This window comes from Pelecanus crispus, chromosome 2 (genome assembly GCF_030463565.1).
Source record: "Pelecanus crispus isolate bPelCri1 chromosome 2, bPelCri1.pri, whole genome shotgun sequence".
In the NCBI taxonomy this organism is placed as follows: domain Eukaryota; kingdom Metazoa; phylum Chordata; class Aves; order Pelecaniformes; family Pelecanidae; genus Pelecanus; species Pelecanus crispus.
Window position 1 is genome coordinate 2,351,347 of NC_134644.1, and position 24,174 is coordinate 2,375,520.

Consider the following 24,174-nt stretch of genomic DNA (forward strand, 5'->3'; position numbering starts at 1 on the left):
TCACTTCCTCTTCGCTGCAGCTTTGGCATTCCCACCAGCCTTGCCATTAGTTTTGGTGCTTCCTCCTGGTTTTACGGCTTCACCTTCTTTTTCACCTTTCTTCCCACCACCTTGTTTCTTGTCAGTAGTGTCCTTTCCTCCCTTTTCTCCTTTTTCTCCCTTTTCTCCCTTTTCTGCTTCTTTCTTTTTGGCCCCATCCTTCCCTTCTTTCTTGGATCTTTCTTTCTGGTCCTTCTCACCATCCTTCTTCTTGGAGCCCTTGGATCCATCTTTCTTACCCTGAGCCTTGTCCACTTTTCCAGATACAGTGGGAACTTCTTTCTTTTCTTCTGCAACCTGAGCTGTATGCAAGAATGGAAAAAGAAAACAGGAAAGCAGTTAACTTGGGTTGACAGTAGCCAGGAAGAGGGCAAAACTCCTGCTCCCTGCTGGCAAATCTTGGACAAAGGGAAAATACTTCTACTGGGGCTTTGTCCATACAGATCTTTTCCTCACTACCAGCTTTTCATGTCTTTGTTTTGAGAAGATAGACAAATGCGATAAAGCAGAACTGGTAATTTCAAGAGCTCAGTTGCGGATCTATTAGAGGAAATGGATCCTGTTGGTAGGAACTGATCCATGAACATTATAAGCACAGGCCATAAGAATTTCCTAATAATGACATTCAATATGGAGTTGTCTCCTTCCACAAGAAGGAACAGAAACATCTATCATGCAATTCAGTACAGATCTGGCTTGGGTTTGTTGTTTTGGGGTTTGGATTTTGGGGTTTTTTTGGTTGGTTGGCTTCTAATTCTTTGTTTTTCTGTCTGGGGTATGTCTCCTGCAGCTGAGAGTGGATTCTGCTGGGGATCTTTGCTCTCCAAGACAGACAAGTAGAAGATAGTTTGCCCAGCACAGGACTGCAAAGTAGGCTTAGCTTCTGTCCCGTCTACATCCAGTCACCATGGGACTGGCTTCCTACCTGTAGGACTGTAATTAATGGCAGCAACGTACCATGGGCAATTAACTCCAGTGCATAGTAAACTCTGGTTTGGTATGTTTTAACACACAAGATATATTAGTTACAGGAAGCTTATAATATATTTACTTATGAAATATTTTTACTTAGGCATATCTTGGATTCAGTGCCCTCATTTCAGGTGAGAAGACTCATAAACATCACACTGGCTCTGCAGACTTTAATTATTCTGACAAAGGATTTGGTAGCAGAAAACTTTTCCTCATCTTTCTTACTTTTCTTCTGCTAGAAGTGGTTCATTTTCTCAAAAGTATTTCTGACCTCAGAGCTTGATGCGCTGAACTCTCATCTCAAGCTGCAACTTGACACTTAAGCACAGATCATATTTCATATATTTCTTATGGAATTTATTTACTTTGTTCAAGACCAGCAGAGTATAGAGTTTTGCAAAAACAATTGAAAATGTGTTGTTTCCCATGACCTCCTCCTCTGAAAATCTGAAATATAGGACTCAGAAATGTAAATAGATAACCATGCTAACACAACTTAATGATTAAAATCAGCCAAGATGTAGCAATGACCTGAGAGTGACCTCAGCAAACAGAGGATGATTGGTCACTGTTTAGCTTTCTTCAGCTGGTACCTAGGCTAAGTTAAATTATTTCATGTTTGCCACAGGCTAAGGAAAGATGACAGTGAACTGGCTTAGGAGGTGATTTGGTATGGGCCCTTGGTGAGATGTCTCAACCCTTACCTGGAGCCATTGGACTCCAATCTGTTAAAGTAGCCCCAAATCTCCCATTGCTATGGATGTCTGTACTGTCACTTTCCAACTGCAGCAAAGTATTGCAGGTGCAAATCAAACCTGAATTTGTTATGTTTGCCTAGAATATTGCTTCAGGGTGCACGCTAAAATAAAATATCATCCTTTGACCTTGGGAACTGGCAATTCATTTGTACATACAGGTGGGAGTAGAACAATGCAGACTTTTTCTCACAACCACAGGAGAAACCCTGACATCTGATATAAAAAAAAGGAGAGGCAATAAAAAAAACAAACAAAACCAACAAAAAAACCCCACTACATTGTCTGCTTCCTGGACAAATATGGTAGGAACCAGGTGAACTCCCAGAAATGTCAGCTGGAGAAGCCTCAGACCAGAATACTTGAAGATCTCCCAGGCCATGGACCCAGACAGTACATCTCCACCTAGAGCAAAGGCCAAGTTCTGCTTGTACTTCTCCCACAGACTGGGAGACAGAGCACAAATGAATCAATTTGTATAGAACATTTTATACACTGAACCCTTAAGTCCATTTTATTTATGTCTAGTACAAGGACTTGCTATATATGACACTCAAAAAAGTGCATGGAGAGCCATTTGGCAGTTAGAATGTTCCATGGTAGTAAATGTGAAGTAGGGTAAAATAATGCCAAGAAATGAGAGCATTTAAGCATTGTAATATATTAAAGATTAATAGCATTTGACATTTACAGAAGTCTTTAAAGCATTTAATGGCCACTCAGTAATTAAAATCACTCAAGTCATCTCTCTGGCCTTGACTGTGTCTACCAGGGTTTGTCACAGTATAAGTATATAAATAGTTGACAAATACATACATTATATTTCATGGCTGCATAAATCAAAGTGGGTTGCCAAATGTCAGCGGGGTGACATGGCAGAGCATCACACTCTGTACAGATGAAACTAACAGCACAGAGATGAAGCCCAAAGGTTTGCACACTTTCCGTTGTAATGCCTAAATCACGTAGTGAAACGTTTCTGGGGACAGGATGCACGCTAATCTCAGAAGGAGGGCAAACCAGTGGGTTTGAGCACACAGAGCTTTTGCATCTAACATTTTAGGCGCTGACAGCTGAGCCAGTCTTTTTGGGTCCCCAAGACTGGAGACATACAGACATTTTTAAGGCATCATTTACCTCTTCCACTTTAGCACCTCCCCTGCCGTGAAAGGAATCACGTTCTTTTTATTTTCCACTGTGGATAAAGTTGAGACAACCAGTGCTGATGCAGACTTCTCCATAGGTGTAGATAATGTACTTTTGGTTAGATGACTCCCACCTGAGTACAGGTTCCTTCAGGGCAACTTGGGCAGATTTATATCTGACTCCAGAGGACTAGGAGCTTCAGAGCACACGAGTTCATGAGCCATTACCAGACATCAGCAGCCACTCACCAATTTGTTATTCACCAGCCTCCTACCCTGCACTGTGCCAGGACCATAATTCCGGGATTCTCGAAAGGTCAAAGGGCAGTCAACTATTCAACTTACACATTTAACTGGTTAAAAGTTTAGGTAGTCTTTGTGGTGCAGCTGACTTCCCATAAATTGCTTTCTTGTGGTAATTTATTCATGAGTTCATGCTGCCATAATTTACCAGGGTCTGATTAAATCTACACCAAAATAGCCAGCCTTTGCACAGAGTACATGTACATGTTTGTGGGATGTAAAGGCTGCTTACAGGAGAGCAAAATTTATTAGCATTCTGGCGTGAAGCGGCCATTCTGCTGCCCAAATACCCTTTCTGTCTCTTCTGGATATTCTCATCCTTGAATTTATGGGTTTTCCAGAAGTAACAGCTAGGCAGGAAGAGGATGCAGCAGCAAATGAGCGAATTTGGCCTTCTGCTATCTACAGGCATGTTCCTTCACACCCTCTGAGACCTCCTGATAGCTGGTCCTTACAGAGTGAGAATTTCATCTTTTGGGCAGGAAATAGAAGGAGACAATACTAAGCACTTCCACGTGTGATTGCTCATACATGTAAAAGTGCTTTAAGCAGACTTTTGGATGACCTTTGACTTTAAAGTAGGTTAAGAGAATTTAACTCTATGGACAAAGGCTTATTCAGGCCAATTGGGTTCTGCTCCAGAGAGTGGTCTGGCCATTCTCAGTTTATGGTATAGGCATAGTCAGATGTCTGAACACCTTTGAAATACTGAGGTATGTGCAAGTTCCGACGGTTAAGCACTTAGTTCTGTATTTTGCTGGTGTGGGACTACCTTTCTACAACCATGTTATCTGCCTCTTTCACCAGTTTCAGGGACTGAATCGTCACATTTTGAGTCAAGCGAACTCCCAGTTTCCATGAAGCTACAGACCACAAGGCTTGCAGAGACACAGGAAAGAGAAAAAAAAAAAAAAATCATAAGAAGGTATTGAGAAAACAGAGGTGAAACGTGGAAAAGGAACTGAGAAGCAGAGTGTCCAAGGTTTGACAGATCTCATCAGAAAAGAGAAGCCATAGACAGACAGAGAGGAAGGCAGTCCCCTAATTTCCTTGCAGGGCCATTTCATCTTCTTCTTTCACCACAGGCAGGGAGTTGAGAGGTCTGGACTGGACATGACCAGAGAGAGTTAGAAGAGTTTCAGTAGAGCCTAGGGTACAGAATCAGGAAAGATCAGTGAGAGGAGCAGAAGCAAGTGACAGAAATACTCTTGGCCATCCAAATGGGGCAAGCCATTTATGGGTAATGTGAAACTCTAACAACTCTTTTTTTACTGACACCCCCCAACCCAGGAACTGGCCCTTAAAATTAAATTTTAAACATGACCTTCAAAAACAGAGGAGAAACTGTCTCTTTCATCTAAATGACCATGCCTGCTGCCACAAATGCTGCAGGTTTAGTGCAGAGAATGGAAGGTGTTTACCAAGTCATGGCATTATCTTAATGGTTGTGCCCAAGGAGCCACACTGATTTACACTAAGGGAGGACCTAAGCCCTTTGCATTCATGCATACAGAAAGCAACCCCAAAAGAAGAGATGGGTCTCATGTGTAGGTGTGGGCATGGGAAGTACCTCCAGGGATCTCTGTCAGCTCGTTGAGTGGCGGCACAGTGTCCAGTTTGTCTGCATATGTCTTGGCTGCTTGCCGTTGAGCATATCGTGCCTCAATCTCTTTCTTTGTCCGGGGAATCCGGCACTTAAAGATACAGCAGAGTGTGATAACTGGGAAAAGAGAGAGGGAAACAAGAGTATTCAGTTTAGTCAGCAAATCTCTGTCTAGTACAGGCTGGACCATTTACAGTGGGGAGTCAGCAGGAAGAAAAATTAATTTCAGGAGAGTTTCTTCTTGGGGGAACATGTAACCATTTACATCAGTGGAAGTACCTGCCTGAGGGATATGGTCACACAGTCTAAAGCAACTGAGCTACCTAAAAATAAAGAATTACCACTCTTCAGCTGAGCTGTGGTAAAGGACTGAGCATGTCCTTCCCACCAAAACCAATGTAAACCACTGCCTTAAACTATATATGCCACCGGTGTTTCTGAGCATCAGAGCACCAACAACTTTAATTAATTGTCTCTGGAAATGACAGCAGCAATTAAGATGTACTGTCACTCTTCAACAGTGTGTTATTACTAGAGGTTCCTGATAAAATGTCTTAGCCATTCTTTTTTGTGGTAGGCAAATGCTGGGGCTGTGGACCTGAAGCTAAAGAAATCAATGAGGAGTTTGGCATGGAAATGCTGTAAACCCTTCAAAACAGATCCAGAAAAAGATCTCCACATATGCCTTAACTGACTTTCATCCAAATGCACTTAGTGGAAGCCAAGAATTGAACCCAAATCTCCTAAATCACCCCATTATGCTCTTACTATTCCATGATGCTTCTTTTCATGAGCTAGGCTTCTTTACATGAGTTAAGGTTGCACATGATGCTTGTATTCCTAGTCAGAAATATTTTCTCTTCATGCTTAAACCTATACATTATTTCAGAATTTCCAGCTGCAAATCTAATCATGATTCAGACAATTCATTGTAATGAAATCACTATTGGTTGGTTTCCTAAATTAGGAATTCACAGGCTTGAGCAGATCATTGGTTCATTCATGTATCACTTCTGACAACAGCAAAGAGGCAACTTCAGGGAAAAGATCAATGAAACTCTGAAACAGGTAATCATAAAATTAGTTGGCTCATAGGTCATAAACACGTCAAGAAGCTTGAGATCTCATGGTCTCTATGAACTTTTGAGTTGTTTTTTTGTGGGCATCTTTAAAATAGTTTGAGGGATTCTTCTATTCTAAATAAAAGCTCACATTTCCAGCCTACCTAAGTTCTTAACCTTGTTTAGATACCTTATGAAAATGATTCTGCAGGCAGAGAGAGCCTTGTGCTTGGAAAGATGTTGTATGATCATCTTACATGCTCTGCCTCTTATTTTAACTGGAGTTCCCCCATGCCTCATTGACGCTATGAGAAAGCAGCAAGCATCCAACTTCCTGTACACTTCAAAAGTCAGGTAATCTCCTCAGGCTTTACATCACCATGAGCAATGTATTAGACCTTTGAGACTAATCCAAGGAAATGAGAGAAATAATCTGTATATTTGGTTCCAAGTGTGAGCATTTCTCATTCACCAGGGGTAAAACCATTTTGCAGGCAGCCTTCACAACACATCACACAGACCATTTGCTGGTGTAAATTTTACTCGCTAAAAGTTTGTCCTGTACCTGTCCAGCCTCTCCTAAGTAAAGAGGGATCACATTAACCAGGAACAAGCTCTACATGACCTTTTCATACAACAGAAGAGAAAAGGAAAGTAGTAAAACATCTTTCTCAGTGTTTTGAGGTTTGTGTAAAGTTACCAAGGAAAGTGTAGCAGCTCCTCTATCCCTTTGTTGCATTTTGCTGCCAAAAATATCACTCCACTTACTTAAACAATTTGCTGCAGAGGTGTTGTAGTGCAATCACACTCAGGGCCATCTAAACGTCACAACAGGACGAGACCACTGAAGCTGAATTGCCTAAAACCACATGAAATTGTAATAACCTGTAATTGGGGAAGCAATCAAGATGCTTTTATCCTTACCCTTTCATGAAGGTCAGCAACAACCTGAGGGTAATTGAGCTTTTACTTGTCTTAGAAAAGGAGAGCAAGGAATCCATATGGTGTTATTGACAGCACAACATTGGCAGCTTGCAGGTGGGTAACGTATCACATCTGGAAAGCACACAGCTGGCTCTGCCCTGCTGGTCAGGGCAGCAGGATTTCGCTGTGCACTTGCCCACAGAGTCTGCTACAGCTACGTCGCAACCAATGGATGGCACAGACCTTTCCAAGCTAGCAGACAAAAATTACCCAGCAGCTGGGCAAAGACTCAAGGCAAGGTCAGACTAGACATAAGTATGCATTTGTAACATGTAACAACAAGCAAGGAAACAATTTGCTGGGGGGATTTTTGTCTAACTAGTTTTAAATCCAGATCTATTGTTTTCCTAAAAACACTCTGGAATTCAGCTAAACCAGGAAATCCTCTACTCACATTTGAGAAAAATTTGCCAGGAAAATTAGCACCATATTTCCTGGAGATCAAGACACGGTAAGACTGTCAGCTTTCAAGTAAAGCCCAAAGAGATTGCTCAATGCCCTTGCAAGTCAAGGACAAAATGCCTGCCAATGTCACAGTAGTTGGCTTAGCCCTGCAGGAAGGAGTAGGGGTTGTTGTATCTCTCGCAGTTCTACTTCTTTTCAATTACTAAGGACAAAAATGGCAGTTGCTACATGACAATCATGAGCTGGGCTCTCTGTTTAACTTTTTAATGGAGATAAAGTGTTACACTGAGGTACTGGGGACTTCTGTTGTCTTGGGGTGTGAAATGATTCATAACCAGCCACCGCAGCAAGAGGCTTGTGTGAAAATAATACGGTACTATTCCTATCTCCATCCCCCTTGCAATCTGTCCATAGTGTGAGGCTCAGGCCATGCAGGGGGCTAAGTATTGGACTGAATGCCATTATCTTTTTAAAAGAATAGGCCAGTGAATAAGACTTTGGTACAGGAGCTTTAGGACACTGAAACTGATGCCAGGAATGATCATTTCATTGCTAGCGGGAAGTTACTGCCTGTTGGATATCTTTGCTTTTCCCTCCAGGTCAGAAACAGGAGACAGAGTGGGTGGAATTCATCTGCTCTGGTTTATGTGTCCCAAAGCTGGAGATTATGGTCTCAGCCAGCCACTCAAGGCTCCCTTTGTCACTGATAGAGAGAAAGAAGCATCTCTGCAGGGTGATTAATCTCATCTTAAAACAGAAATTTAAGGTATGCCAAATAAATCATTCTCTGCAGCTGCCTTTCTCCCCATTATCTACAAAAAGAGCTTGGAGTGACCAGTGTGACGCAGGACCATGGAAGAGCTGTGACCCCCAGGAGTGAGAGCCAGAGACCGGACAATGTGCCCTAGTGCTTCCCAAGTGACGTCGGAGATCTACATTTAGGTGTGTGCACTGTTCCCTCAGTTAGAAGAGGTGAATCTCATACTTTGGAACTTAAGAGTGAAATGATTATTGCATATTAGAAGCTTGGAGCTATCTCAGCATCATTTCTGTTGTGCCTGGTAGATACTTTTAAGTTTTTTCCCTGCTTCAAACCGGTGAGATTATATTTGCTCCACTGATTACTCATCAAGTGAACCAGAAAGCAATGTAACCCGTAGTGTTTCCTGGGTGTTTGGTGATGCCAAGGTTAATGTTATTTTCCACTGGAAGAGTAGAGATTTTTTCATTCTGAAGACAACCTGGGAAACTGAACGTGCTTGTAAGGGTTCTGAGAGCATTCTCACCATCATTACGCTTTCTGGGGTTTGGTTGCCTGGTTCAGGGCCAGATGAGAAGTAATGCAGCCGGTGTCCTTCAGAGGAGGAGTTAGAAGAAGCTTCAGTGGAGGCTGCCCTTTGCTTTGCTTTGAGTGACTCTTAAGCCGATGCTCTCGTGCCTGGCCCCCGCTGGAGGTCTGCTGCAGCGAATGTTGTAGCTGTGCCCGTGCCTGGCCATGCGTCCCATTGACCCAGACCCTGACCCATGGACATGACTTTCTGGCTTCACCTCAGATCTGCTTCATCACTGCTGACTTGGCTGTGCCTGACGCCAGTTACGCTTAGCCATCACGTGAGGATGGTTGGTAATGAGGATTGCTGTTAAAATTAGCCATTCCTATAAGATAACAGATCAAGAATTCAACTGTACTCTCTTCCATGAGAGTTAAACATCAAAGCAATACTTTTACAAAAGCTTAGTATGTGACATGGCATCAGCTGAGCATGTTAACTGATAAGCCCTTGTTCTCAGGGTAGAAGAATTGCAACATAAAAAACAAACAATATTAAAAACCTCCATGAGGGTTATATGTGCAGTGAAAGTAGTTTAATCTAAAAGTTTTTTGTCTGATGTATGAATATGTGCAGGAATTGCAACTCAGCTGAATAGTAATGACTTGATCGCTTTTGATTCCAGGTCCATAGGATGAAGTATTTGGGCGACCGGTTCGCTTGGATATAACTTCAGAATTTGTTATTATTTTTTTCTTCTGGCAGGTAGATGACATGACTTCAAGCCTTGAATGTCTGGTGTATATTAAACATTCACTAATTCTCTTATTCCCCAGGTGAATGCTTTAATCACACTGCTATCAAACAATATTTAGTCCCTTTTTTTCATGCTGTGGGTCTCCTTTTCCTTTCCAGGATTTCAGCCTTCATTTTAATTATTGAGAAGGCTTCTAAAATGCAGCCTGAGTAAACTATTGCCTGTCTGATTCTACAGTGAGCTTAAAGCAATCTCCATAAAATGTATCAGTGCCGCATTAGCACCACGGAAGGTCCAAGAAAACATTCACCATCAAGGCTTGCAATGGTGACATTATTCATGGTTTCTCTGCTATTAAACTACATAAAGCAGAAGAAGAAACATCCTGTGGGACAAAATGTAGTGAAGTAATTTTCAATTCTCTCCGTTTTCTCAGTTTTTCTTCATTAATAATATATGGCCTTGTGATATTGTGATAATAAGCGTCTTCCATTAACTGCACAATTAAAATACAAGCTTTTTCAATAACATGCTGTGGATTGCTTTCCTGTTTGGCTTCTAAAAATCATTTTCTCACTTTTTTTTTTTTTATTTTCAGTTACCTAACATACGCAGTTGAAGTCAGCCACCTATTCCAAAGGAACATTTCTGTTTTAAAAAATCAGGTCTGATCCTGCACATGGTGTTCTCTTTCCACACCGAAGATTCAAGCTGACAACGTATCGAATCATTTTTCATTGCTTCTGCCAGGCTGATCATGTGAAATGTAATTTTTCAAGACGGAAACAAATACTTGCTGCTCCTTTATGAAATAGGTATTTTAAAGGAGTCAACTTTTTGCTATCTATGATGACAGAAGAGGTATTGTAAGTGATATATATTCATTTTTCAGCATATACTCAAAAAATCTGACTTGAAAAATAATGAGGACTCTGAGGCTTGTTGCTTTCTGGATTTTTAGTGTGTTTTCATTAGTTTTACAGGGGGCAATGTCTTCCTAATATTCGTATCTAATACTATTCAGGTTAGAGGAGCTGAGAAATGAATCAGAAAACTATCATCTGAAGTACAGTAACAGACCAAATGTTAAATACATAATTTCCACCATAAACAATTAGATTGTGACTAAATAATGACTGTGTATTTACTCCCACTGGCTTAAACTAAAATGTTTTGATTCGTAATTGAAGCAAGCTAAAAGCATACACAAAAGACCATGAAAATAGCTGTATTGGTTTAAACTAAATATCCACGTGGCCAAGTTACCCTGTTCATGGTCTCTTTTTTCTTTTCACTCTAAGCATGTGGAGGAAAAGGAGGTTATCAGGAGTAGTCAACATGGATTCACCAAGGGGAAATCATGCTTGACCAATCTGGTAGCCTTCTGTGATGGCACAGCTGGCTGGGTAGATGAGCGGAGAGCAGTGGATGTTGTCTACCTTGACTTCAGCAAGGCTTTTGACGTTGCCTCCCATAACATCCTCATAGGTAAGCTCAGGAAGTGTGGGTTAGATGAGTGGACAGGGAGATGGACTGAGAACTGGCTGAATGGCAGAGCTCAGAGGGTTGTGATCAGCGGCGCAGAGTTTAGTTGGAGGCCTGCAGGCAGTGGCGTTCCCCAGGGGTCAGTACTGGCTCCAGTCTTGTTCAAATGATTCATCAGTGTCCTGGATGAAGGGACAGAGTGTACCCTCAGCAGTTTGCTGGCGATACAAAACTGGGAGGAGTGGCTGACACACCAGAAGGCTGTGCTGCCATTCAGCGAGACCTGGACAGGCTGGAGAGTTGGGCAGAGGGGAACCTAATGAAGTTCAACAAAGGCGAGCGTAGGGTCCTGCGCCTAGGGAGGAATAACCTCACGCACCAGTACAGGTTAGGGGCTGACCTGCTGGGAAGCAGCTCTGCGGAGAAGGACCTGGGAGTCCAGGTGGACAACAAGGTAACCATGAGCCAGCAACGTGCCCTTGCAGCCAAGAAGGCCAACGGTATCCTGGGGTGCGGTAGGAAGAGCGTGGCCAGCAGGTCGAGGGAGGTGATCCTTCCCCTCTACTCTGCCCTGATGAGGCCACATCTGGAGTGCTGTGTCCAGTTCTGGGCTCCCCAGCTCAAGAAAGACAAGGAACTACGGGAGAGAGTCCAGTGGAGGGCTACGAAGATATTAGGGGACTGGAGCATCTCTCTTATGAGGAAAGGCTGAGAGAGCTGGGTCTTTTTAGCCTGGAGAAGAGGAGATTGAGAGGGGATCTTATCAACACTTACAAATATCTTAAGGGTGGGTGTCAGGAGGATGGGGCCAGGCTCTTTTCAGTGGTGCCCAGCGAGAACATAAGGGGCAAGGGGCACAAACTGAAACACAGGAAGATCCATCTGAATATGAGGAAAAGCTTCTTTACTTTGAGGGTGACAGGGCATTGGAACAGGCTGCCCAGAGTGGTTGTGGAGTCTCCTTCTCTGGAGGTATTCAAAACCCACCTGGATGTGATGCTGTGCAAGTTGCTCTAGGTGAACCTGCTTTAGTGGGGGGGTGGCCTAGGTGATCTCCAGAGGTTCCTTCCAACCCCAACCATTCCATGAGTCTGTGATTCTATGAGTTTAGTTCATCAACAGTAACACAGTTGCTTCTAGTTTAGCTGGGCAGTAAATTTAAAAAAAAAACAAAACCAAAAAGAAGTAGGAAAGAAACAACTTGGTTCTCCTAGGAGCTGGGAAAGATGTAAGTGAAATATCTTCTCCAGAGTCTGCTTGGTGTAATATTTCAGCAGAGCTATGATTGAGAACTGAACAGTTTTATAAATTGAATGGAAATTGGCTGCAAGACACAGTAGGTTTGCTCCCTCTGAAGCTGAAAAAATACAGTCTGCCAATGAAGCATTTAATTAACATTTAGCAAAGTAGCCTGTGCTGCTCTGAGTTAATTAGGCAGCCATTCCATTGTTAATAATTCAAGTAATTAATGCAGATGTATTTAATGGCAAGTTAACTGCATCTCTTGTGTTTAAATGCTCTTTGAGAAGCCTGGAGAGTTGCTTACTATTTGACTACAATGATGCTTTAAGGGAACGAGCTAGCGTATTTTGGCTGTTCAAGCCACTCACGGCAGCGTTAATAACTGGCTAATTGTGACAATGCACTGAGCAGCGAGGGCTACTAAACTCTTAAGAAAATTAGTTAGTGCTTGGGTGGCTGCTTGTAGGACTGGTCCACCCTGAGTGCTCTGATGCTGAGGTGATGCTGCTGCTGGTGCTTGAATCGTATCATTTAAAGATGCCACTGCTGCTACTAGAGCTATAGGTGAGATACTAGTGCTCAGGAGAGGTCCCTGAGCTGGGCTCCAGAAGAAGGAGGCTTTCCCTCTAAAGGGTGCACAGCCATCTACAGAGCATGTAACTGCATCTTGGCTGTGGCTCACGTTTGGGATCAGGTTGTGGCAATGAGGATTCAGGATCTGTTTTCTTCCAGAAAAGAGAGAGACATAGGTGGTGAAAATGTCAGACGTAAAGTCCAGGTTGGAGATTAATTAGATGCCCTCTCAAGATCCTTCTCAGTCCTGTGTTTTATCCCACTCTATGGCTGTTCTTTCAATGGAAATCTAGTACTTGGATTAAGGTCCTAATTTCCTAGAAAGCAAAATTAGGAGCCAAAGAATGAAGAGATCTAGACTGTAGTCCCAATATTTATGCCAATGTGCCTTCAAGCAAAACATGTTTTTAAATACATCCACCTTTGTAAAACATCCTGAGGACATGCTGAAAGAACTGCTGCAAGGGGTCAGGGCCGCTCCAATATTTGCTCAGCCATCAAGCTTAACTATGCCTCTAGACATGGTATTTTCCTGGTGTCTGGAAATGAGGGTCTATCCACACCATTAGATCCCATCATCTGACCCCTCTGCACATCACAGGTTATTATGTTTAATTACTGCCTGAGTGAAATAACTTGTGTTAGATTGAATCCCAGCTTACTCTGGGGAGAGCTGTTAAGGGATGGAGAGTGCGGCAATGTTTAATCACCTTCCTTGCCACATTTATTGCTCAAATTCTCCTTTGAATTGACCTGGTTTTAATTTCCAGACTCTGCTTTTTTCTCTATCCACTAGACTGAAAAGACCTTTAATATCTGTTTTTCTTTCTTTCCTTCTTTCTGAAGTGCTTCGATGCTGCAATCAAGTGGCCTTTTGATCTTCTTTCCAACAAGCTAAACAAAGTGTGTTCAGTGAGACTCTTGTTTGAAGACCTTTCTCCAGGCATTGAACAGAGGTGGATTTTTACGCCCTTTTTTTTTTTTTTCCCTGCAAGCCTTTGTTTTTTCAGCATGTGTTTTCATACATAGGCACAAGCATCTCACCATGACAGCATACAGAGGTTAAAAAACCTTCCTACCTCTCACTAACCCACACTAATACATTCAAATAACTCCTTACTGCAGTATTACCCTGAACTGCTTGCTTAACTGATTGCTTTTCTGATAATAGTTAATAAATTTTAGCTATTATCATATAGTCACTGAATGTTTGTTTATTCTGTTGATAAGGTCTATACTCTTTTCTCCGAACCATAGATCCTTGCTTCTGCTGTCATTCACTGCATTTTGTTTGAATGGATTCAGACAACTCCCTGCATGGCTCCTTCCACCTCTTTTTTTTTTTCTTTTTCTATTTTCCCACCTACTGGAAAGGAGAACAGCTTTATCAGCAGCCCCTTTGTATTTACTCTGAGATCACCAGTGAAAAATATGGGGTTAGGGTTGGACCTCTCATCAGAACAAACATTTCCTTAGGAAATTTTGATCTGAGCAAAGTTAAATTTCTGAGCTAGGAAAAGTTGTGTGGGACAAAAAGAAGCAGGTAGTCACTGGGAGCTCCCTGGAGCATCCCTGTTGATCCAGAAAGGGTAGCCAGGGCCCTTGAGGACACAGGTCATCTCATCCTGAGGTAGACATCTACAGCAAACAGATTATTCCCACTTGTTCTCTCACATAGTCACCTCTAGATGCCTACCCTGAAAGTGTCTCTAGATAGGTGAGATGAATAACAGCGGCAAAGTCCATATTAGAGGTTTTGGCTGGAATTCTGAGCTATTAATTAACACAAGCCCTAATTACAAAAGCTCCTGATTGCTTATGCTTTCTGTCTCTTTCTTGGGGTCTTTTATGCCTGGTGCAATAGCTCCTGAGGCCAAGGTGAGCACTCCAGCCTTCTTTCCCCACCATCCCATCTTAAAGGCTGGGAGCAGGGGTGGGATTTACCATCCCCAGGGAGGGAGAGGTTTGGGACTGAACCCTCTCCATTGCTTCCATGCAAGGAGAGGAGCTGTCACAAGGAGGAGCAAACACTGCAGCTGTGTGAGGCAAGATCCAAGGATGATTGTTCCATAACAAGGAGAAATACCTCTTCTCAGGCATCTATTCAAAAAATAGTCGATAAGCTGGGCCTGTCTTTTCTGTCAAACTAGCGCGTGCAACAAAACCCAGGTTCCCAACACCCACAACTAATCTTGTGACTTGGAAAGATCAAAACCAGATTTGGATCTAGTCTGTGCAGCTCAGACCTGTCTAACCCCAGACCTCATGTAGTCCTATGGATTCACACAGATTTCAAATCACAATTAATTGGAAGCAACATATGGCTGCTACCGACATTCATTTACATCAGCTGAGAAATAGGGATGTGGGCTGTTATTTACCCCGCCCTGGGAATCTGCAAAATCCTTGTTGTTTGGTGTTAGTTGGATTTGGTGCGAGATGGTGGCTTGTGCCTGTTCTCTTCACAGGGTAGAGAAAATGCGCAGGGTGGATCAGCCATGAAATTGCACATGAAGGGCAAATAGGAATTAAAATTATGATGGTCTATTGAAATAGCAATAGTAATAATAAATCAGAACATGAAGAGTTAACCAAGTGGGTTTGCCCAGGAAGGCTGAAAATCCGACTTTCACTTTCAGAACCCTAAAGCCATGCACAAGTGATGCTCGTTTGTCCCAAGCAGATCTCAAGCACTCCTGTACCTGGGGCACTGGGCCATACAGCAAAGCAGCCTCTCCTCACAGTCCCCACCTCTGATGCCAGAGTCCACCTGTGGATGCAATGGGATCTCCAATGCTTTTTAGCTGATAAAGATCACAGCAACAAATTTTGTAGTAGCCTTGGGCATGTGTGTGAGCGTGCACAACAATGGAAGTTGAAGGTAACATTATAATACAAAACAAGAACAGCATAGGTCATTTGTTATCAAAATAATCAACAAGAAGGAATATTTACTTGTTATTAATTGGAGTACCTGAAAAATGGTCCTTCCTTTGTAAAAGACCCTTAACTCTCTCTTAAGCCCCCATTTTTGTGCTCAGCTTTTAGTGCATATGCTGGTGCAGATAAGTTTGGGGCCCTGGGCTATTTTGTAGGCACACAAATGCAGCAGAGCTCTAAACCAGAAGGAAATGCCTCGTGTGTGATAAGAGGTTTCCATGTGAGGACTTGGGCTGAGGGCAAAAGAGGGCCTCAACCTACTGTCTCCATGTAAGAGCCATCCCTTGTCCCAAGTAATGTTTTCTGTGATAGAGGACAGTACTCCTCCCCTCGCACCCACCTCTGCACATACTATTCTGTGCACCCTGATGAGTGTTTCTCATATGCCAGGCTGCTGGTGATGCAGTGTTTGAAGATAGATGCTAAAGCCTCTGTCAGAAAGCATCATGTGAAGCATCCCTAAGCCAGCCTAAATTATCCGTGCCTCACTGGAAATTCTGCACATTAATGGAAACATCTGGGTAGTTTTGCCATCCAAAAAGTAATGGTTATTTAATAGTGTAAATCTTCTGCCTGGCATTTATATTTCAACACCCGCAGCAAGTTGGTAAATAAAACCTCTAACACTTCAAATTAAACTGCACTCAGTTAATTGCATTCAAGATGTTTAACAGCTTTGTTGGTGCTCGTTAAATAATACTTGATTCCTGGGAACATGTTTGTTCAGTGTGAGTCTCCCTTGTAAACTCAGTATTTTATACTCCTCTGCAACGTTTGACAGGTTCAAGGGTAAGACTCCCAGTTTACACAGGTGGATAAGCAAAAGCTTTGCATTTGTGACTCCCAAGCATCGCTCCTAGTGACAGACCTGCTTCTTCAAGCTTTCATGTCTGTGGTTATATGTCAAGAGAAAAATTACTGATGCTCATGTCTGGGGCTATGTGTTACTGTTTGACTGGCATGGGTGAGAATGGGAAAGCGTTTCTTGTAGGCCTTGCAGAAGGACACAAAGACAGGGAAAAAGAGATCAGAATTGATCTTCCCACTTTTGCTATCATCTTCTGCTTTAGCCCACTACTTTGTCACTCATCATCCAGATAAGCCCTCCTTCCCAGTAGTACTAGACCTGGTGTGGACTATGTGTAAGGATGTGTAGTGAGCAAACCTATTTCCATGGCCCCAGAGCTGTTCTGGCACCACTAAAACACCATCACCAAATAATACCAATGAATTAAAGGTCTGCCACTCATGGACACAAGGTGGTCTAAAGTCCACCACCAGCTTAGGCAGCTCAGCTCTTTCCTGGCATAACTGGGCACCATCCGAAGCCAGCTTGGTCTTCAGTTTGAGCTGAGCACAAGGCATGAGCTCCTGCCTGGAACCACTGCAGTGGGATGCAGTAACAGCTCTGCTGCAACCCCACCCCACGTGGGAACCTCCTGCTACAGCTCCATCCTACCTTCTTCCTCACTTTCTCCATTCAACAGAGTAGATTCTAAAAGAGGATGATACGGAAAGGGGTCTCTCTGTGCCTGTGGTACCTGAAATACATCTGGTTGACATTCTACGTCAAGCTGGCATGATACAGAAGAAGGAGGACTCTGGGCAGGAGCTGAGAGGAGTTGCTTCCTCTTCACAGCACTGTCCCTACTCCCATCACCCTCTTCCTGTCCTTTCACTCCAGAGGGATATGCCAGCAGGTATGTTGAAGCATTTTGCCCTGCATCCAGACCCAGTTGTTGGATTGTGTCTGCAGAAATCAGTGGGGTGTTACTCAAAGAGGTGCTGCCTGCATCCTCCCTGGTGGGCTGCTGTCAACCGACCCGGGGGTATACGTAAACAAGGAAACCGGCAGACCTTGCAACCAAAGGAACATCCAGAGAGGAAAATAAACAGCCCGCAGGGCTGCTTGAAAATGGTGGTGGTTGTGATGCCAAAGAAAAGGGTGAGTCAATGGAGAGCACGCTGGGCAAGCTTTGGGCCAGCTGCTGGCTCTCCCAGGGATGGGTCAGGACCACCCTTTCGTCCATCACAGTGCTGCAGTTTGCAAAGGACAATACTTTGAGTGCAAAGCCCTCAGTCTTTGTGGATGAAACAGGCTGTGCAAGATTCCGAGGTTATGACTCAATCCCAGCCTATCAGGGTGATAGTGTTGGGCCTCAGTTCCCCATTTACAGCTTTCACGGGACAAAAAAAAAAAAAAAAAACCAACCCACAAAACCAAAAAAACAGACCAAGAAACCAGATAGCTGTGCTCCTGAGTGAATCAAATCCTCCTGACAGCTAATCTCATCTAAGTTGTCTGTTGTTGTCTCATCAAAGTCCCTCCAAGAAAGAAAGAGACAGATGCAACCATAGTCTTTGCTCCTGCCTCTTTTCTTATCAACCAGCATTCGAGAAGCAATTCAGAGTGGCTGAATTATGCCGGCTGCTGAGAGGCAGCCCTGATAAAGATTTCAAGGCACACTGTCAGGACACTTGCTCTACTTGATTCAAATACTCAAAAAGGAAGGTTTCCTTTAACTAAGGACAAAATGGCTGAGCTGAAATCTTGGGGGCAGAGGAGCAACAATGAATTGACCTACTCTGCGTGGTGCTGAAGAAACTTTCTTTTTCTTCACTTTCTTTCCAGATTTTCCCTGTAGAGGTTGTGCTTGCTTTAAAAATGAGCTTTCATGTGCCTTCCGCAGTTGTAGCAAAAAGACTTGGCATTCCATATATTTTAATAGATGAGTAGGAATTGTGTAAAGATTGAGCACACCCATGAGAGTTATAGCTCCAGCATGACCTGAACGATGCTCTGCATGTGCTACAAAGTTATATTTTCTACTGTAGGCTGCTTTATTCCCAAAGTGTTGTGGATTTGGGTTTTTTTTCCCCTCTTGTGATATATCTTATCACAGAGCAGACACAAAGGAAAAAGATGGAGATGGATAGGTCCGACAGAGAGATGCTTTGATATGGCGTATGAGAAAGCTCACTATCAGTTGCTGCAGGAGAGACAGAAAAGCCTTCTGTGTGCAAACCTTTCATCTGTTCTGGTCTCTGCTGGGTAGAGCTAGGAGGCATCCCATTTGGCTTGTAACCTACCCGAAAAACTTTCTGTGAGTTAGAAGATCTCTCCAGAGACTTTTTGCCCATTTCAGTGGTGTGTATTGATATATAAGATGACTTTATGGTTTGTTTTTTTTTTTAATAGCTCCTTTTTTTCTTTTTTTTTTTTTTAATTAAATAAGGAAACGTAAGAGAGTTTTGGATTTGACCATTTTTCCTGTCTTTTATTATGTGATGGTGCCATCTTGTGGAAGTTACTAAGAGCAAGTGTTGGAAACCACACCTAGATCCTATCTATATTTGCAAGTTCTGTTGCTCAGCAGGAACAGGTTTGTGGGGTGGAGGATCTGCCATCCACACTTGGTGCATTTCAAGGGCAGGGGTACTCTAGAACTGCGTCCAGCTCTGGGACCTTCAGCACAAGAAGGACATGGACCTGCTGGAGAGGGTCCAGAAGAGGGCCACCAAAATGACCCGAGGGCTGGAGCCCCTCTCCTATGAGGCCAGGCTGAGAGAGTTGGGATTGTTCAGCCTGGAGAAGAGAAGGCTGCGAGGAGACCTTATTGCGACCTTCCAGTACTTAAAGGGGGCCTACAGGAAGGATGGGGGCAAGCTTTTAGCAAGGCCTGTTGTGACAGGACAAGGAGTAATGGATTTAAACTAAAGAAGAGTAGATTTAGACTGGATATAAGGAAGAAATGTTTTACAGTGCGGGTGGTGAGGCACTGGCACAGGTTGCCCAGAGAGGCGGTGGAGGCCCCATCCCTGGCACCATCCCAGGCCAGGCTGGACGGGGCTCTGAGCACCCTGCTCTGGTTAAAGCTGTCCCTGGCACTGCAGGGGCTGGGCTGGGGGAGCTCTAAAGGTCCCTTCCCACCCAAAGCATTCTATGAACTCTAGTTTGGGCCTGTGGCTGTCCTTAGCAATTCTCATGCATATCTGGGACAATACCTTTCTGGGGCAATGATTTTCTGTTTCTATTTCAACTGAAAGGAATTCAATTCAAGTGCTCCACAATCACCCACAGTGAGATAGCTAGGGGCACTAACTTTAAAAGCATCTCAATTCCTCTCCTCATCCTTATTTATTCCTCACCTGAATTGACATGACAAGGTAGACACACCCTTAAAGCCTTGATAACAAGGCGAGTTGTTAAGCTAATCGAATCATGCGCGGGCCCTGAGAAGCCCTGGCAGGATGCTCTTCTGTCTCCTAGTGCAGGAGGGTAGTGCTGTTAGAGGTCCTGCTACCCTCTTGCTCTGGCTGGGAAGGTGCTCCTGGAACCAGGAAAAGGAAACCATACTAAAGCTCTTCTCCAGCTCTTGTCCCATTAGAAAAGTAGAACGTTGCCTGGTTTTCTGGACCGATACCAAGGCAGCCTCCAAAAGCTCACTCACAGAAAAGCCTGCGCCTGCTCCTGAGAGTTAAAGCTTTGCTGGTAAAGCTGGGGAACCATCAATGCTTTGGGGATCGCAAAGCAAAGGAGGAGGACGATGTTGCTGGAGCAAGATACGAGACATTGGTGAGAACTGGCCGTATGATTCAGTTGTTCTAATGTCATTAAGTTTGAACCTGCCTTGTTTTGACTTGGCTCACGGACTTGGTTAACAGTTGCTGTCTTCACGAAATACTTGTTTTCATAATGCTGACTGAGCTGGTATGACCGCTTTCAGATTCCCTCTACTCATTGAAAGAAAGCTTCTTCAAACAAAAAGGCTGTAACAGAGCAGTAGAGCCCAAACCTGACTCCATTCTACATAGTGATGCACTAAATATATCACTCTGAGACTCAGCAAGCCAAAGCCCTGTGATCTCCTAGCAAATATTTGCCTACCTCACCAGTAATATATCTGTAGCAGGCTGAGGTAATAGTCTGATTTTGTTGAGCTACCTGTGTGTGTCAGTGGGAACTCCAACCTTAAAGCAGATGCCACTTTATTGAATTGCACATAACTGAGGTGTTTGCTTGTCTAAACACAGATCCTTGAAAGTATTTTAGTTTCTCATCATTCACTGCTTTCAGCACTTCCAATACCTAGACAGTAACTTTCTTTGTATGTTGTTTTCCATAATACATTTCATTTCTGGGCTGTCACTAGATGAGTAAACTTTCATGGGTGTTCGCTTCTTGCTACTGATATTTTTAGGTAACCAAAAAAACCTTAGTTTCTATTCTGCAAGCAGTGCACCATCTGATGTGTTGATTTGCCAACACGGGAGACTTTCTATGCTTCTAACCCTAAATAACCTGGTATTGCCAGAGCCGATTTTTAATGAACAACAAAATGATCAGAGCTACTGGGCAAAAATTTCTTTACAATTTGATGCCCCCAAGCCAAGAAAAACCAGCTAAATAAACCCCTTCACTGGCCTACTTGCATTCTAAAGCTCCTGCTGTTAATTTTGATGCCCATTTCACATGGTGTATGGAGTCACTAGGGTTAAAAACTTGGCCATGTTTACTTTGCTCTGCGGAGTTTCTTGTGATTGTTTGCAAAGGATGTTGTGGTGTGTGATGAATGAGCATAAGCTTCATTGATGAAGAACAGGCAAGCAGTAGGAATAGTCATCCCTGAGACTTTGGGTGTAAGGTGCCGTGCTTGCCCAGAAAGGGCAATGAGGGGAAAAGGAAAAGGAGGGAAATGCTTGTACTTGCTTTGAAAATGTGAATGTCTGGTTTAAACAGTGTGGGAACGTAACAGGAAAGCTGACGGGGAAGGACTGATACATGTTACGCACAGCAGCCAAAGAGGAGGCTGTGGCAGCAAGAAGTGACTTGATTCCCCCGATATCAGCACAGACAACGCACAGACGGCTGTGCTCTTTGATTAGATTAGGGCTACATCTAGATGCGCATTTAGCAGCAAATGAAAAAGTAACAGGAAGCCCTAGAAAACAGTTGTCTGCAATATTATGTTTGTAGAGCTGGCCCAGCAAACCCACGTTCTCCTAAACAAGGGCTGCTTGCAGGTCAGGGCTGGCATTGCCTGTGGCTGTTCCTCGTCAGCAGCTTGCATGTGGCCAATCTGTTTTGGAGAGTGCTCATCACTTATGAGTAATGAGAGCAGAAGTGATGCAGAAAGCTAGAGCACTCAAGGCCTTCCTTTAGTCACGTGGAAATACTTCATTGATCCACTTATGAAATTAATTTTAACAAGCAATTAGGGCCACAAGCCAGAAAGAGAAGAGAATGGTAAAAAAAATGCATAGAAGATTTAGATGTGTCTAAGTCCATACGGCTGGATGATGTCCTTCCTGGAGTGGGTAATGATTTGAGGTGATCTCTGATCTCTGAGTTGATGGAATTTACCTTCAGGGACTGGGGACAGGTTCTGTCCCTCTGCTGAACATGAGCCAGCAGTGTGCGCAGGTGGCCAAGGCGGCCAACAGCATCCTGGCTTGTGTCAGGAATAGCGTGGCCAGCAGGAGCAGGGCAGGGATCGTCCCCCTGTGCTCGACACTGGTGAGGCTGCACATCCAATACTGTGTCCAGTTTTGGGCCCCTCAGCACAAGAAGGACATTGGGGTGCTGGAGCATGTCCAGAGAAGGGCAGCGGAGCTGGGGCAGGGTCTGGAGCACAGGGCTGGTGGGGAGCGGCTGAGGGAACTGGGGGTGTTCAGCCTGGAGAAGAGGAGGCTGAGGGGAGACCTGATCGCTCTCTACAACTCCCTGAAAGGAGGTTGTAGTGAGGTGGGTGTTGGTCTCTTCTCCCATGTAGTTACCAATAGGACGAGAGGAAATGGGCTCAAGCTGTGCCAGGGGAGGTTTAGGTTGGAAATTAGGAAAAATTTCTTCATGGAAAGGGTAGTCAAGCATTGGAACAGGCTGCCCAGAGAGGTGGTGGAGTCCCCATCCCTGGAAGTGTTCAAAAAATGAGCAGACGTGGCACTTTGGGCCATGGTTTAGTCTAGTCTACCCTTGATTGGTTTAGAGTAGACTTGGTAGTGTAGGTTAATGGTTGGACTGGATGATCTTAAAGGTCTTTTCCAACTGAAACGATTCTATGATTCTATGATTCTCTGGGATGTCACCAGCTAGGACCTGTTGATCAGTATGTTACACGATGAAGCCATGGTGGCCCATCTACGGTTTCTTCAAAGACTACACCTGCCTTTCCCTGCTGCAAAACCCCCTGTATGTAGCCCTGAGATGCCAGAGACCAAAGAGGCTCAGCCTATGACCTCCATGGCCATTTGGCCTGTAGTCCTCCAGGAACAGGTCCTACTTGGGGTGGTGGTGTGGTTGGTGCAAGGCAGAGAATTACGACTTACTGACTGCCAGGACAAAGATGGCAAAGATACCAATCACCTGCCAGAGGCGCAGCCCCCAGATCACCACCGTCTCCGAAGTGACAGGGTCCGGTTTCTTTTTGGGGGGTTCTGTGGTGGCCTGGGAAAGAGGGAGAAAAAAAAAAAAAAGAAATGTGGTTTAAGATTTGCAAGCATCCTAAAACAGTCAGAAGGATGCCAACAGCACAGGAGATGGTGGACCCCAGTTTACTGGCCCCAACAATTTGGAAATCTTTGAGGAATAGAGGTGTCCCTAAAGAGCTTGTATCCAAAGCTTTTGCCATTTTGAAATTTATCTGAAGTATTGCCAGCTTTCATGACTGAGAAATAACAGCAAAAAGATTTGCTTCATAAAGTCCCAGCTTTTTCTAAGGAGTCGATCTCCTGGGGAAATTTCTTATATTTTGCATTCCTATCTTTAAAAGATATTTTTAAGATTCAGCTGCAAAGTACAACATGACTTTTTTTCTTTTTTGAAAAGACTTCTCCATAAGTTGCATCGAAGTGGTATCTGCTCTGCTAGGGCTAGATGAGAAGGGAAGGAGGAAAAGAGCTAAACTTCGGGGAACAGTGAGAACCAGCTGCTCTATAAAGATGGGCAGCTGAGGGGGGCACATAACAGCAGGGCAGGGGTCTCACCAGTGAGACCCCATCCCACCATGCCCAAACAAGTGGAGCAGGGGAAGCCCAGGGTGGCAGCCAGGGGGAATGGAGAGCCAAGGTCACCAGACATGTCCATAGTGATGGTTCAAGGGTCAGTGGAGCCCATGGCGAGGCACAGGCAAGGCTGTAGTTCAGGCAGGGAGCAACACCAGAGCCTTGGCTTAAAGCAGCTCCCACTGGACAGGGATCAGCCCTTGTTGTGCTATCTCACAGTTGGCCCCAGCAGCCCGACCTCCAGGATGAGGATGCTCTGGGTGCCTGGATAGTAATTTCTGCCTTTCTCCTGAACCCCGGAGAAACAGTGCAGAAGAACCGCTAGATCAAATAGGACAGAAGTTATTGTGTGTGAGATAGCAGTCATAGAATCATAGAATGCTTTGGGTTGGAAGGGACCTTTAGAGGTCATCTAGCCCAACCCCCCTGCAGTGAGCAGGGACAGCTTTAACCAGATCAGGTTGCTCAGAGCCCCGTCCAACCTGACCTTGCAGTCGATGCAGATCTTTGAGTTTGGTTCTTTCTTCCTATTTTTCTCTTCATGCTATATTCTTAAGACCTGCCAGCGGAACAGGGCAGCTGCTTCTCTGGCTCAGGCTGGTGGTTTGGTGCTGAAAGATGTTGTATCCGTTCCCCAT

At 44.1% G+C, this 24,174-nt stretch overlaps 1 protein-coding gene across 1 annotated transcript; it reads right to left on the minus strand.

Annotated features, from left to right (window-relative positions):
• Positions 1-24,174, minus strand: TMIE (transmembrane inner ear). The gene is made up of 4 exons (XM_075706528.1): positions 24,100-24,174; positions 22,862-22,979; positions 4,785-4,934; positions 1-341 (listed from the first exon to the last, which is right to left on the minus strand). The coding sequence occupies exons 1-4, from the start codon at positions 24,172-24,174 to the stop codon at positions 1-3; spliced, it is 684 nt and encodes a 227-aa protein (XP_075562643.1).